The sequence below is a fragment of the Vicugna pacos genome, chromosome 9, assembly GCF_048564905.1.
Source record: "Vicugna pacos chromosome 9, VicPac4, whole genome shotgun sequence".
Lineage (NCBI taxonomy): Eukaryota > Metazoa > Chordata > Mammalia > Artiodactyla > Camelidae > Vicugna > Vicugna pacos.
This window is the reverse complement of record NC_132995.1, coordinates 57,813,688-57,831,235: the sequence shown is the minus strand read 5'-3', so window position 1 is coordinate 57,831,235 and position 17,548 is coordinate 57,813,688. Positions and strand designations below refer to the sequence as shown.

The 17,548-nt window shown below is 42.4% G+C and overlaps 1 protein-coding gene and 1 non-coding gene across 6 annotated transcripts in view; one reads left to right on the top strand and one right to left on the bottom strand.

Annotated features, from left to right (window-relative positions):
• The window catches only part of MAB21L3 (mab-21 like 3), an 88,260-nt gene that overhangs the window by 62,820 nt on the left and 7,892 nt on the right, over positions 1–17,548 (top strand). For all 5 annotated transcript variants that reach the window (XR_012075879.1, XR_012075877.1, XR_012075876.1 and 2 more), the window contains one exon: positions 15,561–15,623. Coding sequence is in view for 2 of the 5 variants with exons in the window: in XM_072967943.1 (XP_072824044.1) it covers positions 15,561–15,587 (27 nt within the window). In the remaining 3 variants the exon portion in view is untranslated. The remainder of the gene's footprint in view (positions 1–15,560; positions 15,624–17,548) is intronic.
• On the bottom strand, positions 1,157–1,229 carry TRNAT-GGU (transfer RNA threonine (anticodon GGU)). Its single transcript has one exon. It is a non-coding gene; the product is annotated as a tRNA-Thr (tRNA).

Genomic DNA, 17,548 nt, shown 5'->3' with positions numbered 1-17,548 from the left:
GAGCTGGACTGCTGTGTCACGTAACATAGTCCTACTCAGTCCCACCATCCTCATCTGTGAAACAGCCAAACTGACTATAATTGCCACCTCCCAGGAGTGTTGTAAAGACCAAGGGAAGATTATGCCTTTGAAAATAGCTTCTCCCATTGTAAAGCACTGTACAAATGCAAACTCCAAATATAACTTCCATTAGTACATTTTGATTTAAATTCTACACATTCTGCTCATAGGCAACTTTCTAGAAAGTGAGATAATAGTGTTGGTGGGGGCACCAAGGCATTTGGGGCTTCCCCAGGGTGCTCCAAGGTCAAGCAGGCTGTCCCAGCATGAATTGTCTCAGGACACCAGCCAGCCTGGGACAGCACAGACAGAGCCGCTGGTTCAATAAACACACTCAGTCCCCGCTCGGCACACCAGCTGGGCAGCGCAGGCCCAGAAAGCAGGTGCAAAAGAGCAAATCCCACAGCTCAGAGCACTGCCACCCCTCACCCCATTAAATGAAATCTTTCCCCTGTTTCTAAATTCCACCGTCCATTTCAACTCTCCCTCTAGGGTTACAAATGTCATTCTGGGTGCCCCCTTCCAAAACAAGCAAAATCACCCCATTGCCAGAGCAGCCTGACTCATACACACCTTCACCCAACACATTGAGCCCTTGTGTGCCTCAGACCAGAGATCAGTTCCCCAGCAGAGAGGTCACTTCATGTGACCTACCTGGCTTCCACCTCCTCTCCTTGCCAGTTACTGGCTTGGGGGCTTTCCCCTCCACCATCTCTTGTCCCTGCCATTCAGGAGCAAGACGCATTTCTTTTACTTCCTTATCTCAAAGGCTCACTTTCAAACCTCGAGTTAGCCTTCCCTCCCCATAGACAAGCACCACGTGTGCGTTGGGCGTGGCATGAGGCGGTATCCTTTGACCTGTGTAACTTTCAGGTTACTCTTTTTTTTTTTTCTCATTTGAAGTATAGTTGATTTACAGTGTTGTGTTAGTTTCAGGTGTACAGCAGAGTGATTCAGTTATACATATACGTATATACTTTTTCGTATTCTTTTCCATTATAGGTTATTAAAAGATATTGAATATAGTTCCCTGTGCTATAGAGTAGGTCCCTGTTGTTTATCTATTTTATATTTATTTATTATTATTATTTTTTGATGGATGTACTGGGAATTGAACCCAGGACCTTGTGCATACCAAGTACACATTCTACCACTGAGCTATACACTCCCTCTCTCTTTTATATTTAGTAGTGTGTATATGTTAATCCCAAACTTCTAATTTATCCTCCTTCTCCCTCACTCTTAGCTGAGGGGTCCTGATTCTGCACCAAACAGGTTGACACTTAAGCCAATGGCACTTTGAACGTGATTTTATCATTCACTACTTTGCCGTTACTGCTTCATGCTTGGGGCTGAATGTTGCTGGCTCTGCCTCTGCCCTGTCAAAAGCCTCTGGCCAAAGGTGGCATCAGGAGAGACTTGGTGAGTCCACCCAGGGAAGGAGACATTTCACATCCATGTGAGGCGGGGAGAGTAGTAAGAGGGAGAGACAAGATTGCATGTAGTGCCCACAGTAAAACTGCAGTAGTGAAACACTAAAACAATCCACTAAAGGAACAGAGAACACAGCTCTACACAGAGACCAGGTGACCCAGGGACTCTTGGAGACACAGTCAGGCACAAGGGACTTCAGCCTGTCATGATTGAATCTCCCCACACCTGTTTGCAAAGAGCCAGTCAGAACGAGTTGGTGCAAGGTGGCACCTGGATGTGAGGGCCATCCCATACGCCGGGCACTCCCAGACACCGCTGGATGTGCCTCCAGGGACCAGCTCACTCTCCTACAGAGTTGTGCCCTCGGTGTCCCTCTCCCCTCAGGATCCCATGAATGGCTAGGACCTCTAGCAGGGGCCATATTAAACATCGAACTGGGGTCTCTACACAAGCAAGGGGTCCCAGGGTGAATCTGACATCTCTAGGAACACAGAGGACTAGGAGCTTAACCTGTGTGCTTGTCTACTGAACCTTGGGTCTCACAAGGACAGAGGCAATGCACTGCTCATCAGTGGACCCCTGAGAATGAGCCCAGAGCCTGGCATGAGTCAGGTCTCATTGAAAGTTTTTTGACTCAAAGACTACACCTGGGGTGGGCAGACTTTTCTGTGAAGGACCCAGCGGTAACTATTTTAGGCTTTGTGGGCCGTATGGTTTCTATTGCAGGTCTATTTCAACTGTGAAACAGCCACAGATCATGTGTAAACAAAGGAAGGAGGGCGATGATCCAGTGCATTTTTATTTTATGGACACTGACATTTGAATTTCATATAATTTTCACACGTCGTGAAATATTCTTCTGATTTTTCAACCATCTAAAAATGTAAAGCCATTCTTAGCTTGTGGACTAAAACAGGCAAGATTTGGCCCTCGGATTATGGTTTACTGACCCTTGGTCCAATGCATTAAAAAATAAAAGGCCCACTTCCTGTTTTCAATGGGAGTAGACACAGATCTTCCATGGGCACTTCTGGGTCACTTAAAAGCCATTGGGAGATGCAGTGCCTCAATAGCTGGGTCACCCCCACTCCTCTCTGGAGTGTGCACGTGCCCACACACACAGATCCATCTAACACATGATCAGTGTTCTGGAAACCAGGGTGTGAGGTGAGGTGGGCAGTCTCCAGGTTGCCATGGTAATTGCAGATACACTTTTGGGACTGTTGCTGCTTCTAGGTGAGAGAGAGATGTGTAGACTGTCAGTGACTTGAGGCTGATTTATCTTTCTACCTCCTTTACCCTCCATCACACCAGTGCATCTTAGGTCAGGGTGTGAGACCACAAGTTAGTGTGAACCTGGGAGAGAGACAGAGTAACAAGGAAAGATAACAAGTGGTCAAGAAAAGGATTTATTTTATTGAATGAAAGATTCTTTAAATTCTATAGTGCTTTCCGATTTTCAGAAGTTTCACACACATGATTTCATACAATCCCATAATGACCCCCTTTTTGCCCCAACCCTGCTCTGCTCCCTGCTTCCCTCTCCCTGCTGGTAACCACCAGTTTGTTCTCTATACCTGTGAGTCTGCTTCTTTTTTGCTTTAGTTAATAGCTTGTTGTATTTTTTAAGATTCCACGTATAAGTGATATCATACAGTATTTGTCTTTCTCTGTCTGATTTATTTTATTTAGCAGAATACCCTCCAGGTTCATCCACGGCTGAGTCGTATTCCAGCACATACATATCCCACGTCTTCTTTATCCATCATCTGTTGATGGACACTTGGGTTGCTTCCATATCTTAGCAATTATACATAATGCTGCTATGAACATTGGAGGGCATGTATCTTTTCAAATTAGTGTTTTGGGATTTTTTTTTCAGATGATATATACCCAGGAGAGGTGAGTCATATGGTAGTTCTGTCTTTAGTTTTTTGAGAACCCTCCATACTGTTTTCCACTGTGGCTGCACCAATTTACATTCCCACCAACAGTGGATAAGGGTTCCCTTAAGAAAAGGATTTCTAATATTAGCAATGCTTCCTCTTGAATTTTTACATTTTTTAGTGCACTTTAATTTATAGGGCTCTCTCACATACTTTAGTTGACTCTTATTCCCTACAGCCCGTTAAAGAATAATTCGCCTCACTGAGGAAACTAGTCTGGAGGGTTCTGAGGTTTGCTTACTGTCACAAAGCCTTTACATGGCAGAGCCAGGACTCAGATACGGGTATTTTATCCAAAGTTTATCTGTCATTTATTCAGTAAACAAGTTTTGAGGGCGTCAAAGGTCAGGCGATGTGTTAGGCAGGAGGAATATAAAGATGAGTAGGACCTGGTTCTGGTCCTCAGCGTCTCACCCTTTAGCTGTGATTCTCAAGCCTGCCTTCTCATCAGCACCCCTGGCAGTTCTCTCTAATGATGATTCTCAGGCCCAGCTTTCACGGGCTACATGGGGCTCTGCAGTTGGAGCAAACACCCCATGGGGCAGACACCATAGGCCAAGCACCCTCCTTCACCACCACCCCTTCTCAGGACTCCAGACCCAGAGGACGCTCCTTCCGTCCAGGTGCTGGAGGCCAATCCTAGATCAGGATGTAGTGCCAGGGTCCATTAGGTGTTAGGTGCCCAGACATCCTTTAAGATGAAGACAAGCCGCAGGTTTCTTCCTGCATCAGTCAGTGTTTGAAGTGAACTCACTGAAGAGGAATACAAAGTGAAATTCACATTAAATTACTTAAAAAGTCAGAAAATTCAACACCCATTTATGATAAAAACTCTCGCCAAAGTGGGTATAGAGGGAACATATCTCAACATAATAAAAGCTATATATGACAAACCTACAGCCAGCATAGTTCTCAACAGTGAAAAACTCAAAAGCTTCCCACTAAAATCTGGGACAAGACAAGGATGCCCACTATCACCACTCCTATTCAACATAGTCCTGGAAGTCCTAGCCACAGCAATCAGGCAAGAGAAAGAAATAAAAGGGATCTAAATTGGAAAAGAAGAGGTAAAAGTGTCATTATATGCTGACGACATGTTACTGTATATAGAAAACCCTAAAAGGTCCACACAAAAGCTACTAGAGCTGATCGAAGAATTCAGCAAGGTAGCAGGTTACAAAATTAATGTTCAAAAATCAGTTGCATTTCTTTATACTAATGATAAATCAACAGAAAAAGAAAGTAAAGAAACAATCCCCTTTAAAATAGCACCCAAAGTAATAAAATATCTGGGAATAAATCTAACCAAGGAGGTGAAAGAATTATACACAGAAAACTATAAACCATTGATGAAGGAAATTAAAGAAGACTTTAAAAAATGGAAAGATATTCCATGCTCTTGGATTGGAAGAATCAATATTGTTAAAATGGTCACACTGCCCAAGGCAATCTACAGATTTAATGCAATCCCTATCCAATTACCCAGGACATATTTCACAGAACTAGAACAAATCATAATAAAATTTATATGAAACCATCAAAGACATAGAATTGCTAAAGCATTACTGAAGAGAAAGAAAGAGGCTGGAGGAATAACTCTCCCAGACTTCAGACAATACTATAGAGCTACAGTCATCAAGACAGCATGGTATTGGTACCAAAACAGACATATAGACCAATGGAACAGAATAGAGAGCCCAGAAATGACAAACTTTTGGTCAACTCATTTTCAACAAAGGAGGCAAGAATATACAATGGAATAAAGACAGTCTCTTCAGCAAATGGTGTTGGGAAAACTGGACAGCAGCATGTAAAACAATGAAGCTAGAACACACCCTTACACCATATACAAAAATCAACTCAAAATGGATTAAAGACTTAAACATAAGACAAGATACAATAAACCTCCTAGAGGAAAACATAGGCAAAACATTATCTGACATACATTTCAAAAATTTTCTCCTAGAAGAAATAAAAGCAAGAATAAACAAATGGGACCTAATGAAACTAACAAGTTTCTGCAGAGCAAAGGAAACCAGAAATAAAACAAGAAGAAAACCTACGGAATGGGAGAAAATTTTTGCAAGTGAAACCGACAAAGGCTTGATCTCCAAAATATATAAGCAGCTCATACGACTCAATAAGAAAAAAATAAACAACCCAATCCAAAAATGGGCAGAAGACCTAACAAGCAATTCTCCAAGGAAGACATACAAATGATCAAAAAGCACATGAAAAAATGTTCAATATCACTAATTATCAGAGAAATGCAAATCAAAACTACAGTGAGGTATCACCTCACACCAGTCAGAATGGCTGTCATTCAAAAATCCACAAATGACAAATGCTGGAGAGGCTGTGGAGAAAGGGGAACCCTCCTACACTGCTGGTGGGAATGCAGTTTGGTGCAGCCACTAGGGAAAACAGTGTGGAGATTCCTCAAAAGACTAGGAATAGACTTACCATATGACCCAGGAATCCCACTCCTGGGCTTGTATCCAGAAGGAAATCTACTTCAGGATGACACCTGCACTCCAATGTTCATAGCAGCACTATTTACAATAGCCAAAACATGGAAACAGCCTAAATGTCCATCAACAGGTGACTGGATAAAGAAGATGTGGTATATTTATACAATGGAATACTACTCAGCCATAAAAACCGACAACATAATGCCATTTGCAGCAACATGGATGCTCCTGGAGAATGTCATTCTAAGTGAAGTAAGCCAGAAAGAGAAAGAAAAATACCATATGAGATCGCTCATATGTGGAATCTAAAAAACAAAAACAAACAAACAAACAAAAACAAAGCATAAATACAGGACAGAAATAGACTCATGGACAGAGAATACAGACTTGTGGTTACCAGGGGGGTAGAGGGTGGGAAGGGATAGACTGGGATTTCAAAATTGTAGAATAGATAAACAAGATTACACTGTATAGCACAGGGAAATATACACAAAATGTTATGATAAATCACAGAGAAAAAAATGTGACAATGAGTGTGTATATGTCCATGAATGACTGAAAAATTGTGCTGAACACTGGAATTTGACACAACATTGTAAAATGATTCTAAATCAATAAAAAATGTTAAAAAAAAAAAGAGAACTCCATCTCCCAATGTATTTTGTTGATATTTGTTGGGCACTTTCTGAATTTTAATTAATATATCCTTTTTTGTTTTTCGGGTGAACTCCCGCTGTCCTCCCTTCACACTTCAGTTTTTGTAACTTCAGATAGGTTCCATCTGGTGTGATCCAAAGCTGTGGCTCTCCTGGCCCTGCCCTTCCTCCTGGCCCTGCCCTTCCTCCTGGCCCCACCCTTCTCCCTGGCCCCATAGCAGAGGCTCCGCCCACCACCTCCTGATTGGCTCTGCTTTCTCTGACCTCCTAGAGAACACGCCCCCCTGCCTGGCCGCGCAGCTATGAGTCTAGGCGGGAGGGTTTTCTTCCTAGATAAGGGGCTTCTGCCTAATTTCCATGTTTTTTTAACCTCAGTTAGTTGTAGTTTTTATTTAATACTTAGATTTTAATAGTTGATTGCTTCAAGTGGGCTTTGGAATTATTTATTTTGCTTCTGATGACTCTGTCTTCCAACTAAAGTATTAAATCCCTCTGTTTTGGGATTTATAGCCTGGCTACTCTAGGTTCGCAAAGCTTTTCCATTAAAGGTCTCTCTCCTTTGCCAATATTTATTGCTAGAGTCACCGTTTGCCCAGAAGCTATTGTCTGCTGCATCTTCTGGGAAATGAAATTTATGTCTCCTGACACTGATGGGGGTGACATCACTGAAACACTGACTACATCACCAAATGGCATGAACCCTGAGCTCAAGCCTCGAATGGATGGCAAAGGGAAGGGGTGGGAGCGAACAGAGTCAGTTTACATAAACAAACAGGTATACCTCTTCCTTCCCCTCTCCTCCCATCCCTGAACCATCCCACATACTACTTGTACTGTTGGTATTATTATATAATTAAGAAAATCTCTTAAAATTTATTCCCCCTCTTAGAACTAGTATTGAGGGGTCAGGGTCAGTACTGTGGATGGATGGGCAGGAAGGGGGATGCCCAAGCTCTGGGTGGAGGGTGTCTGCTCAAAGGGCAACAACCGTGCCTTCCCTCTGTAGCAAGTCACCCTCATATAAACCATGTGACACACGTTTTGCTCTCCTCTATTGACAGTTGAGCTAACTCAGAGACAGAGACTCAGTTTTGCTAGTCCCTGGAAGACTAGGATTTGAACCCAGTTTTTCTAGCCCAGGGCTGTCTCCTCTGCATCCACAATCTCCTGATTTGGTGGCACATCCCTTGATAAGGGTGAGTGGAGCACTCAGCCCCAGCCCCTCTCGACCTGCCCTACATGAAAGTCACCCCCAGGCTCCAATGGGAGCTGGTTCAGGAAAGAGGGACAGAAAATGCCTGGGCAGTGGTTTGCTGGGGGCTTGTAGCCTGTGCCCACTGTCTTGTCTCTCTCTGTATTTAGCCAGCTTTCTCCCACTGCATCATGTCTATTTTCTCCAAGGAATGTTGGCACCATCTCTACTTTCTCACCTCCCCTTCTCATCTCAACCTGCTGTGTTCTCTTCCCCTCTTCTCCTCACTTCACCTGAATTGACCAATGATCTCTGAACTGCACAGTTCAATGGACAGCTTTGGGTCCAGGGCTGACTTCATGGACATGGGATAAATGAATTTGCACAGGGTCCCTGCACTCAGAAGAGCCCACACTTGGTTTAATGCTCCACTGTTGCTGTCTTGAAATTCTTAATACATTTTGAGTGGGGAGTCTTAAATTCTCATTTTGCACTCAACTCCCACAAATTATGCAGCCGATCCTGTCTGGGTCCTTCAAAAATGTAACGTCAATAGCAGACATCATCCAGTGTCTATGCGGCATGCATTCTTCCTCACTCCCTCCAACAAAATTCCATTTTTTTCAGTCACCATTGGAGACCCCGGATCTCAGGGAGAGGCCATTCCTCAGCTGCAGAGAATGACTCTGATTGATTAAAACATGTAAAACATTGACCAGTTTCAACTGTTTTTTCCTCCTTAAATAGATTGTTGGTTAATCAAACCTGGAGTTATTTTACAGAGACAGCATTACGCATGTGCAAGATGGGAACCCAGGTCTCCAGGATGACCTGGAACCAAGAGTCTTCAGTCTGCGGAACTCAGAGGATAGAAATGTTGCCACTGGAGCCCTTTAAGAAGCAAGAAGTCCTTCAGTAAGGAAAATCTGGCTTCCAGCAGCAGGGGTAGCTCGTATGGACTAATCCAAGACTAGCCAATCAGCTTCCAAGGGTGAAATTCTCCTAACCTCTTAAAAATGGTCCTTAACCCTGGGTCAAAGCGACAGGTTTGAGAGCCTTGTCTCCTGTCTTCTTGTAGGTCGACCTTGTATAAAGTTATTTCTTTTCTTAAAAGCTAGTGCCATAGTATTGGCTTCTATGCATGTAGCGAGCCCTTGCTGGTTAACAGAATCTCAAGAGTTTTGGTTAGGAAGTGATTGAAAGGCGACCATGTGACCTAGCTCTCATCAAAGAAAGGAAAAGAAAAGCTTCTTCTAGGAAAGTTTTGGTGTTCCTGAGGCAGAAAGGACAGACTCAGCTGGCCTGCTCCTTGCCCTTTTGCTCATGCACCCTCTTTCCGCTGTGGACGTAGACATGATACCCTGAGGTGCAGCAACCATCTTGTGACACAAGGAGGAAATCCAGCACACTGCAATGGCAGAGAAACAGGAGCTGGTTCTCTTCTGGGATTGTTGAGCCACTGCCCTGTCTTAGACTACCTCCCTCTGAACTGCATGCCATGCACTGAACAACAACAGCAACATCAAAACCACCGTTTTTTAAGTCCTCGCTGTGTTGCTTTTCTTTTTTGGCTTCCAGTGAACTGTTTTGTAATTGCTCTGACTTCTTGGAAACATTTAAGACAATGTTGTCTCTTCCCTTCACTTAGAACATCCTTCCTTTGGCATTTTTGACACCATGTTGCTGGAGTTTCTGATCCTCTCCCCTCTTCCTCCCCTTAGCTTAGTCGTTGACGTTGGGGTCTGGCAGGATTTAATGGTTCGTTCTTTTATCCATTGCTTGGTATTTACTGGGTATTCCTGTGCTGAGTGTGGCAGATACAGCCATGAAGACAGAGGAGGCACCTGACCTCATGAAGTTTACACTCTGGTCTAGTCTACATCCCCAACCACCGTCACAACCACTGTCCACGCTCCTTCTGGACAATCTCATTTACTTTCTTGGCTTTACCACGTGCAGCTGTTTCATTCCGATGTGAGACTTCAAGTTGACTTACCCAATTTCATGAACAGTCAACAGGTCCTCCTAGAAAAGAAAGAAGAGGCTGGACTGCCCGTGGTGAGTCAGTCATGAAATAATTCGCTCTTTATATTCTTAGCCAAGAGATGAAGAGAAGACATTAAAGAGTTGGCTTCGTCTTCTCATACCTAAACCCTGACTTTATTTTTCTGTAGCGCTCAGACACGTTAGGCCACTCTCCGGGAGTAAATCCCCCTGACAGAATCCTGCCATATGTGGAGATTTTCTTTTATTTCCCATAAAAGGTATGAAAGTTCCCATCAGTTTAACGGTCATTGTGCTGTCAGTACCGCCAGCCCTTCACTCAAGCACAAACTGTGACAGAAAATAAGAGGCACTAGGAAGTGAAGATGTGTCAAATGTCCCCAGATTGCTAGAGAAGGAAGACTGTTACTCTTTATAGTAGCATTTTCAGAAAGTGCTTCATTTGGGAAAAGTTTAAAATGAAAGGGCTAAAAACAAAATGGCAACTTACTCATTCCATTTATCAGACCGTTAGTGGGGGATTTGATCTAAGGTTATAATTCCAATGATAGAAAAGAATTGCACCATAGATCTGCTTATTGTTAAGTGATAAAAAGTTGGGAAAAACTTTACCTATTGTTATCTGTGTAATTCATTACATTCTTAAAGGGGAAACACCATATGATCATCTTGACAGATGCTTAAGGAGCACTTACTAAACTCAACAACCATTTCCTAATAAATAGTTTTAGTAAGCTAGGAATAAAAGGAAAGCTCTTAATTTGTAAAGGATGTAGTAAAACAAAATAAAACCGTCACAACAAACATTATACTGAACAAGGAAACAGAAAAAGCCTCCCCATGAGAGTTTTTTAAAACCCCCTACCGATCCTCTAGAGCTAGGACTACGGTTAGGTGAGTGATGAACTTCCTTCGAGGTACAGAATTTAAGAGCATGCCAAAGTCTCAGTAATCAGTAGAAGAAATAGGATTTTAATGCAATATTTTAAAAAATCAAAATTAATGCAAAAACTCTTTGAAGAACAAAACAGACAAAATAGACACATTTTAAAGATAGACAAGATCAGCATTTCTCCTGATTTTCTCCCTCTCGCCTCCAGCTCTGATACAGCTCTCACATTCATTAAAGTCCTCTCTGTATCTTGATTCCTGAGCTTTTTGGTACCTCCCTAAATTTTGCACCCAAGGCAAGTACTTCACCTCATTTTGGAGTTCACTGAGATGTGAATACACTTCGCTGTTGTCCTCTGAGGCGGCTTGTGCAGGACAATAACCCATCAGTAGAGATTTGGTGGTCTTTGCCCTAGTCTGCCCTTTCCCCTTAACCCCCTCATCCTTTAATCCAACCTCTGCAAAGGGCCTTGAATAGGGGTTTATTTTCAGGAAATATTTAATAGGCCAGCCCTAGAGACGCAGTGATGCCCACACTCCCAGCCTTTGTGGAGTTTAGGGTTGGCTGAAGGAGAACAATTAAAGAGGCAATTGCACTAAAGCATGGTGCGTGCCACGATGGGGCTGGGGGTCCAGGGAGTGATGAGGGCACCTGGCAGGGCTCTTGGCCTGGTTTACCAAGTCAGAGAAAGTGAGGCCCAATCCCAAGCCTGAAGGTTGATTAGGAGCTAAAGGGGCCAGGGAGGCTTTGGAGGAGGCTGCCATCTCCTAGTTGAAGCCGTCTGCTCATGAAAAGGCTTATTTGAGAATGTGAACAAGGTATAGTATGGTTGGAGCTCTCAAGAGGCAAATGTGGTTCAGAAAGAAAGAAAGTGAGAGAAGTAGATGGGGGCAGATTGTGAAGGACATTGTAAACTGTGTTTAGGAGTTTGGAATTATTCCGAAGAGCAGTGAGGAGCCTTTGAAGCAGGAGAGTGCCTGGATTGAATTTATGTTTTAGAAGGACCATTCGAGCTCTGCTGTGAGGAATGCAAGAAGGTAAAACTGTGTTCAGAAGACCATTTAGGAGGTTGCTATGGTAATTACTATAGATAGAATGTTTGTATCCCCCACAAATTCTTGTGTTGAAACCCATTCCCAATGTGAGGGTACTTGGAGGTGGGGAGATGATTAGATCATGAATAAAATTAGTGCCCTTATAAAAAAGGCCTCAGAGAGCTCTGTATTTCCATCAGCCATGTCAGGACTCAGTGAAAAGACAACTGTCTGTGAGCCAGGAGATAGTCTTTCAGCAGACGTGCAATCTGCCAGCACCTTGATCTGAAACTCCCCAGCCTTTAGAAGTGGGAGAAAAACATTTCTCTTGTTTATGAGCCACCTGGTCTATGGCATTTTTTAAATAGCATCCCAAATGGACTAAGTAATCTAGGAGGAAAATGTTGGATGGGGTGGTTGGTGGCAGGGGGCAGGAGGTGTTGATACATTTTAGAAATATTGAGTAGGTGTAATCAACAAGATTTGATGATTGATTTGATGCGGGAGATATGGAGAGGAAAGAATCAAGGATGACATTCCAGGTTTGCAGCATGTGCAGTGGATTTTTTTACATGTTAATCTTCATACCCAGCAAACCTGGTGAATGTTCTTTTCAGTTCTAAAATATTAATTGTAGATTTTCTATGTAAAGAATTATATTAACTGTAAATAAGGATGGTTTTGTCCTTTACCTTCATTTATGTTGATATGGTATCAGTCAGTGTTCAGTCAGGAAAAGAGAAATTGCTCTAGGTATTTCAAGCAGAGAGATTTAATAGAGGGGATTAGATGCTTACAAAACTATTGGGGAAGTGAGAGTAGTGAGAGCTGCTGCTAGCTTTTAGGTTCACCATGGCAACTGTGGTCCTACAAACTAGAAAGTTGTTGTTGCCATCCAGGTCAGGAAACTGCAGGAAGCCACCACTGATGATCACAGCTGTCCTATGGCAGTGAAGGGGGTGGTTGACAGGGTGCTTTGAGAACTTTGTAAATCCTTGTTTGGACCAAAGCCTAAACACACACAAGCCACTGCCAGAGACAGAATAACACAGCTTGCTTCTGACTCCCTTCCATCCCTAAGTGTAAACAAGTGCATCTCATTGGCTGAATGTTAATGGAGTTCAAAGCCCTGGAGATAAAGGAGCATGGGGCGAGTAGTTCCCAGGCTTCCAGCCTCTGGAGTAATGGGCAAAGATGGTAGAAATAAAAGCTGGCTGCAAAAAGAAACCAAGAAAAACCAATATCCAGCTTTAATTTGCTAACCTATTATTTTGTGTGTAAGGTATCCAAAACACTTTCAAAATGACCTAAACTCTCTGAATGCTTCACTCACCATTCCTCCTCCTCTCTGTGTACTCTGTATTCCAGGAGGTGCACAAAATGACATGCAAATTTCCAAACGTATTTCCATGCCTTTGCACTTGTCCCGCCACTCAAAAGTGACCTTTCCTTTGCCTGTGAAGACTCGTCCCATTCCTCCACCACCCTCTCCCTCCCTGCCCCATACCTGCATCAGGCATGATTGACCCTGATCGCTGCAGGACTTCCCCTGCACTTGGTTGCCAGTTCTGTTATGGCAGCTTGTCCCAGTGAATTTCAGATTTTAGTCAAAGTATCCATCTCTTCCAGTAGATGTAAGCATCCCAAGGTAAGGGACTAAGACTTATTGCATGTTAATGTCCCGAGGACCTACTGCAATGTTTGGAACATAATAGGTGTTCACTGAAGACTTATTGACTGTATGAAGGACTGGGTCTAGGTGGTCGCTCAGGGAAAGCACCTGAGGTTGTACAAAGAGCAGCCACCTTCAGAAACAGGTTTACCACTTGTTCCTGAAAGGGGGACTAACCCGTGATAGAATCTTAGAAGGACAGAAATTCATTTTTGTTAATTGCTTATTGATACTAGCTTCATATTCTAAATTCTTATTTTCTGTTAATGTTGACTTTTTCCTTTCTTTTTTAAGTTTCTGCCATCTGTCTTTGCTTCTGAAGCATATAGCACTGCTTCCCATGAAAATATGATTCCCGTGTAACATTCTGGTTGCTCCCATCATCTCAAATTAATGCTGAGACACTTAAGCTGCTGGAAGAATATGGATTGTTACATGTTGTTGACGGTAACATTGACAGTGACACCGAGGCAGGGACAGAGAATATCTTAATAAGTGATTATTTATACAAAATAAGAGAACTGTAGATTTTGAAATGTCCTTAAGGATCTAATCCTTTTGTTCATATAAAAATGGAGATTGAGAATTTCCCATGATTACTTAGCACTGTGAAAAATTGGTTAGCGAGCTCATCTCCTTCTTCAGATGGAGGAAGCCTCTACAGCCAAACCTCTGAGACTCCCCAGCTCCCAGTACAGTGTTAGATGCATAATAAGCAATTAATCAAATGTATTAAAATGGGTGCCTGGGTGTCCTACTTATTAAATCCCTCAAAGCCAGTACTGTAGGGTCCCCTAAAGGACCATTTGCCCAAGGTAACCTGGAAGGTCTTTGATTTTCTTTGTGGCAGCTGCTGTACATTTGCTGATTCAGCGTCCCTTCCGAACCTCATTTCTCTTCCCACCTTGTTTAGAAAGCCCACGGAAGCTAAGTACTTTTCCAGCTTCCCTGCACTGGAAGTAACCAGGTGACAGTTCTGGCTCATGAGACGTAAGCAGAAGCCTGCAGGGATTTTCTGTGAACATTTTGCTTTCCTGATGGAAGGGAAGGAGGACGCAGGTGCTGCCCTGGCCCCTCTTCCCGTCTGGAGGGTGGATGTGTTGGCTGCACCTATGTCAGTCTTTCTGTGCCCGTAATGGAAAGGCCAAGAGAGTCACAGAGGTGCTGGCCCTCGTGTTGCTGAGCCGCCAGACCATCCCCAGCACCACCTACCTCCTGACTTCTTGTTGTGTGGGAAAAACAAACCCCTCTTTGTTTAAGCCAGTGAGTTTCTATTCCTTGCTCCTAAGTGGTTTTCTAATATTTGCTCTCAACTAGCTGTGGAACCTTTCAAAGGTCATTGCCCAAAACAGGAAGGACAGGTCCACGTCTATTAAATAGGACAGAGGTGGACATTACCATAAATCCACTTTAGAAGTTGAGTTTTGTAACATTTACTTGTCACTAATAGATAAGAAGAAGTTTGTCCAATGAATACATAAAATTTGAAAACAAGGGAAACCAGTGGCAGTTGCAGTCTTATATCAGCCTCACCATTCAGTGCATTTTTTTTACTGAGTATGGTTGATATACAATATTATATAAGTTACAGGTATACAGTATGGTGATTTACCATTTTTAAAGGTTATACTCCATTTATAGTTATAAAATATTGGCTCTGTTCCCTGGGCTGTGCATTATATCCTTGTAGCTTTTTTATTTTATATGTAGTGATTTGTACCTCTTAATCTGCTACCCCTATCTCGTCTCTGCCCCCTTTCCTTTCCCCACTGGTAACCACTAGTTCATTCTCTTTATCTGTGAGTCTGCTTATTTTTTTGGTTATACTCACTAGTTTATTTTACTTTTTAGATTCCACATGTAAGTGATATCATATAGTATTCGTCTTTCTCTGCCTTATTTCATTAAGCATAATACCCTTCCAGTTCATCCATGTTATTGCAAATGTAGACAACCAATTGTAAACAATTTTATTCTTTTTTAATGGCTGAGTATTATTCCATTGTATACATACACCACATTGCCTTTACTCATTCAACTGTCAGTGGACACTTAGGTTGCTTCTATATCTTGGCAACCGTGAATGATGCTCATTCAATGTCTTTTTAAATTTTGTGTTAGTTGCACAGTATTGAGAGAATCTTAATTCATACAAATAAGTGGTTGCAAATATGTAAGTTTTTCACCCTGCAATTTCAGGTCCAGAAGTGTGAAAGAAGGCTGTGAGGACAATCTCCCTTCAAAGTGGAGCAATAACAGCAGGTAAGACCTGCTCTCCTTCCTTAACTGGGAAACATCCAGTCTGTCCAGAAAATCTTCATTGTTCAAAGGGAAATACAATGCAGTAAGAGTCCAGATTCTGGAGGCAAACTTTGTCGGTTCAAATGCTGAGCTACCACTTGCTGGCCCAGTTCCGTGGTCTTGGTTCTTCATCTATAAATGCGGGACATAAATAGTACCGATGTTATAAGGTTGTTGGGTGGTTTACATCAGTCAGTACAGGTGGGGCCTTAGAACGGTGCTGGATACATCATAACAACTTACTAGCAATTACAAAATGTCAGTGATGTCCCAGGTTCTCCATTGCCTGTCTCTGTCAGCTATTTACTCAACATTTTAAAATAGACAAATTTATTTGGCTTGGAACACTGAATATATATTTTAGGTCGAATGTCTGTCCTGACCAGGTATCTAGGATTAACCTAGAAGCTTCACCTTGCCAAGGTGAGCTTGTTGTCTATAAAAGGAAGAGAAAAGCCTTCAGACTGTACAGTAGGTGCTGAAACTATACATAATGTGACACAGTCTTTGCATCACAACACTTGCCCGATTGTTTAAAACTTATTATTGTACCACCACCATACGGGGCCGAGCAAAAGTATATTTCACCTGACACTTGATTTCACAGGGCCCATGCGTGCTCTACTTGACACTCACATGTATGATTTTATGCAAGCAGACTTAGGAAGGCCGGCGTTTAGGTAATAATAGTAGTATAGAAAGAACCAGTACAGAGCTGCACATTCTGAATCAATGAACGTTTACAAAATATTTATGCCAGGAGCTGTATGCACAGAAGCTTGCAAAGCTGGAAGCACAATTTAATATCTTGGTTGTCTCCCGTATAAAAACATTTGGTGTGTGAAATATTTACCTGCATTTTTTTTTGTAATTGAAGAATTTTTAAATTGTAGAACACAATTCTAAATGAATTTGAGTCAACTGTCTGTAGGTTTCTAAAGCATCCCCACATAACTATAGGGGTCCATTGGTCAGAGTCTAAAACTCACCTTAATTATTTCAAAAATCTCCTAAAATTTGGAATTCGGGGTTATATAGGTTAATTCATAAGATCTTACCTAAACTCTCCTATTTTGGTTATTCACCCAGTTACACTGGCTCTGTATTCTCTATGAGTCTCTCTCAAAAAGAGCAAATGATCTCATTTGCATTCCATAGAAGGTAGTTCCATAGCAAGGTACTTATGTTAATTAGGATGATTTTGCCAACAAGTCACTGTCAACTTGATTCAAAATGGCTTAACCAATGAGATCATTTGCTATCTCCCATAACACAGAGTTTAGAAGGAAGGCAGTTCCTTGGTTGGTTAACTTAATATTTCAACAATCTCATCAGAGACCTGGGGTCTTTCTGTACTTTCTGCTCATCCATCTTCACTCTGTCAGTCATTTCTCCTCATGGCACAAGATGGCTGCCACAGCTCCAAGGATCATATCTGTGTGCAACCATGTTCAAAGGTAGAAGAGAGACCTCTATACTCTTTGTAGTTCTTTAAAAAGCTAAAATCTTTCCCTGAAGAGTTACCCTCCAATCTCATTAACCAGAATTGGGTTACATGTTTCTTCTTAAGCCAATTCTTAGCAAGGAGAATAAAATTACCATGATTGGTGAGATTATCAAGATTGATGTGCTAGGCCTGGGAATACGGCCAAGTTCAGGAAAGTTCATGACCACACTGAGGAGAAACAAACAAACAGGGATTCTGGGTGGGAAACCAAGAGTGTCTGTTAAAGAGGCTGAAGGACAGCATTCTAAAGAGGACTAGAATCATCATCTCCTGCCTGTCTGCCATCTCCCCTCCTCATTGTGGATGGAAATAGGAAGAAAAAGACATGGGGGGAGCAATCAGAACAAGAGAGAGATAGGTTGCATTTACACAGAGCCAA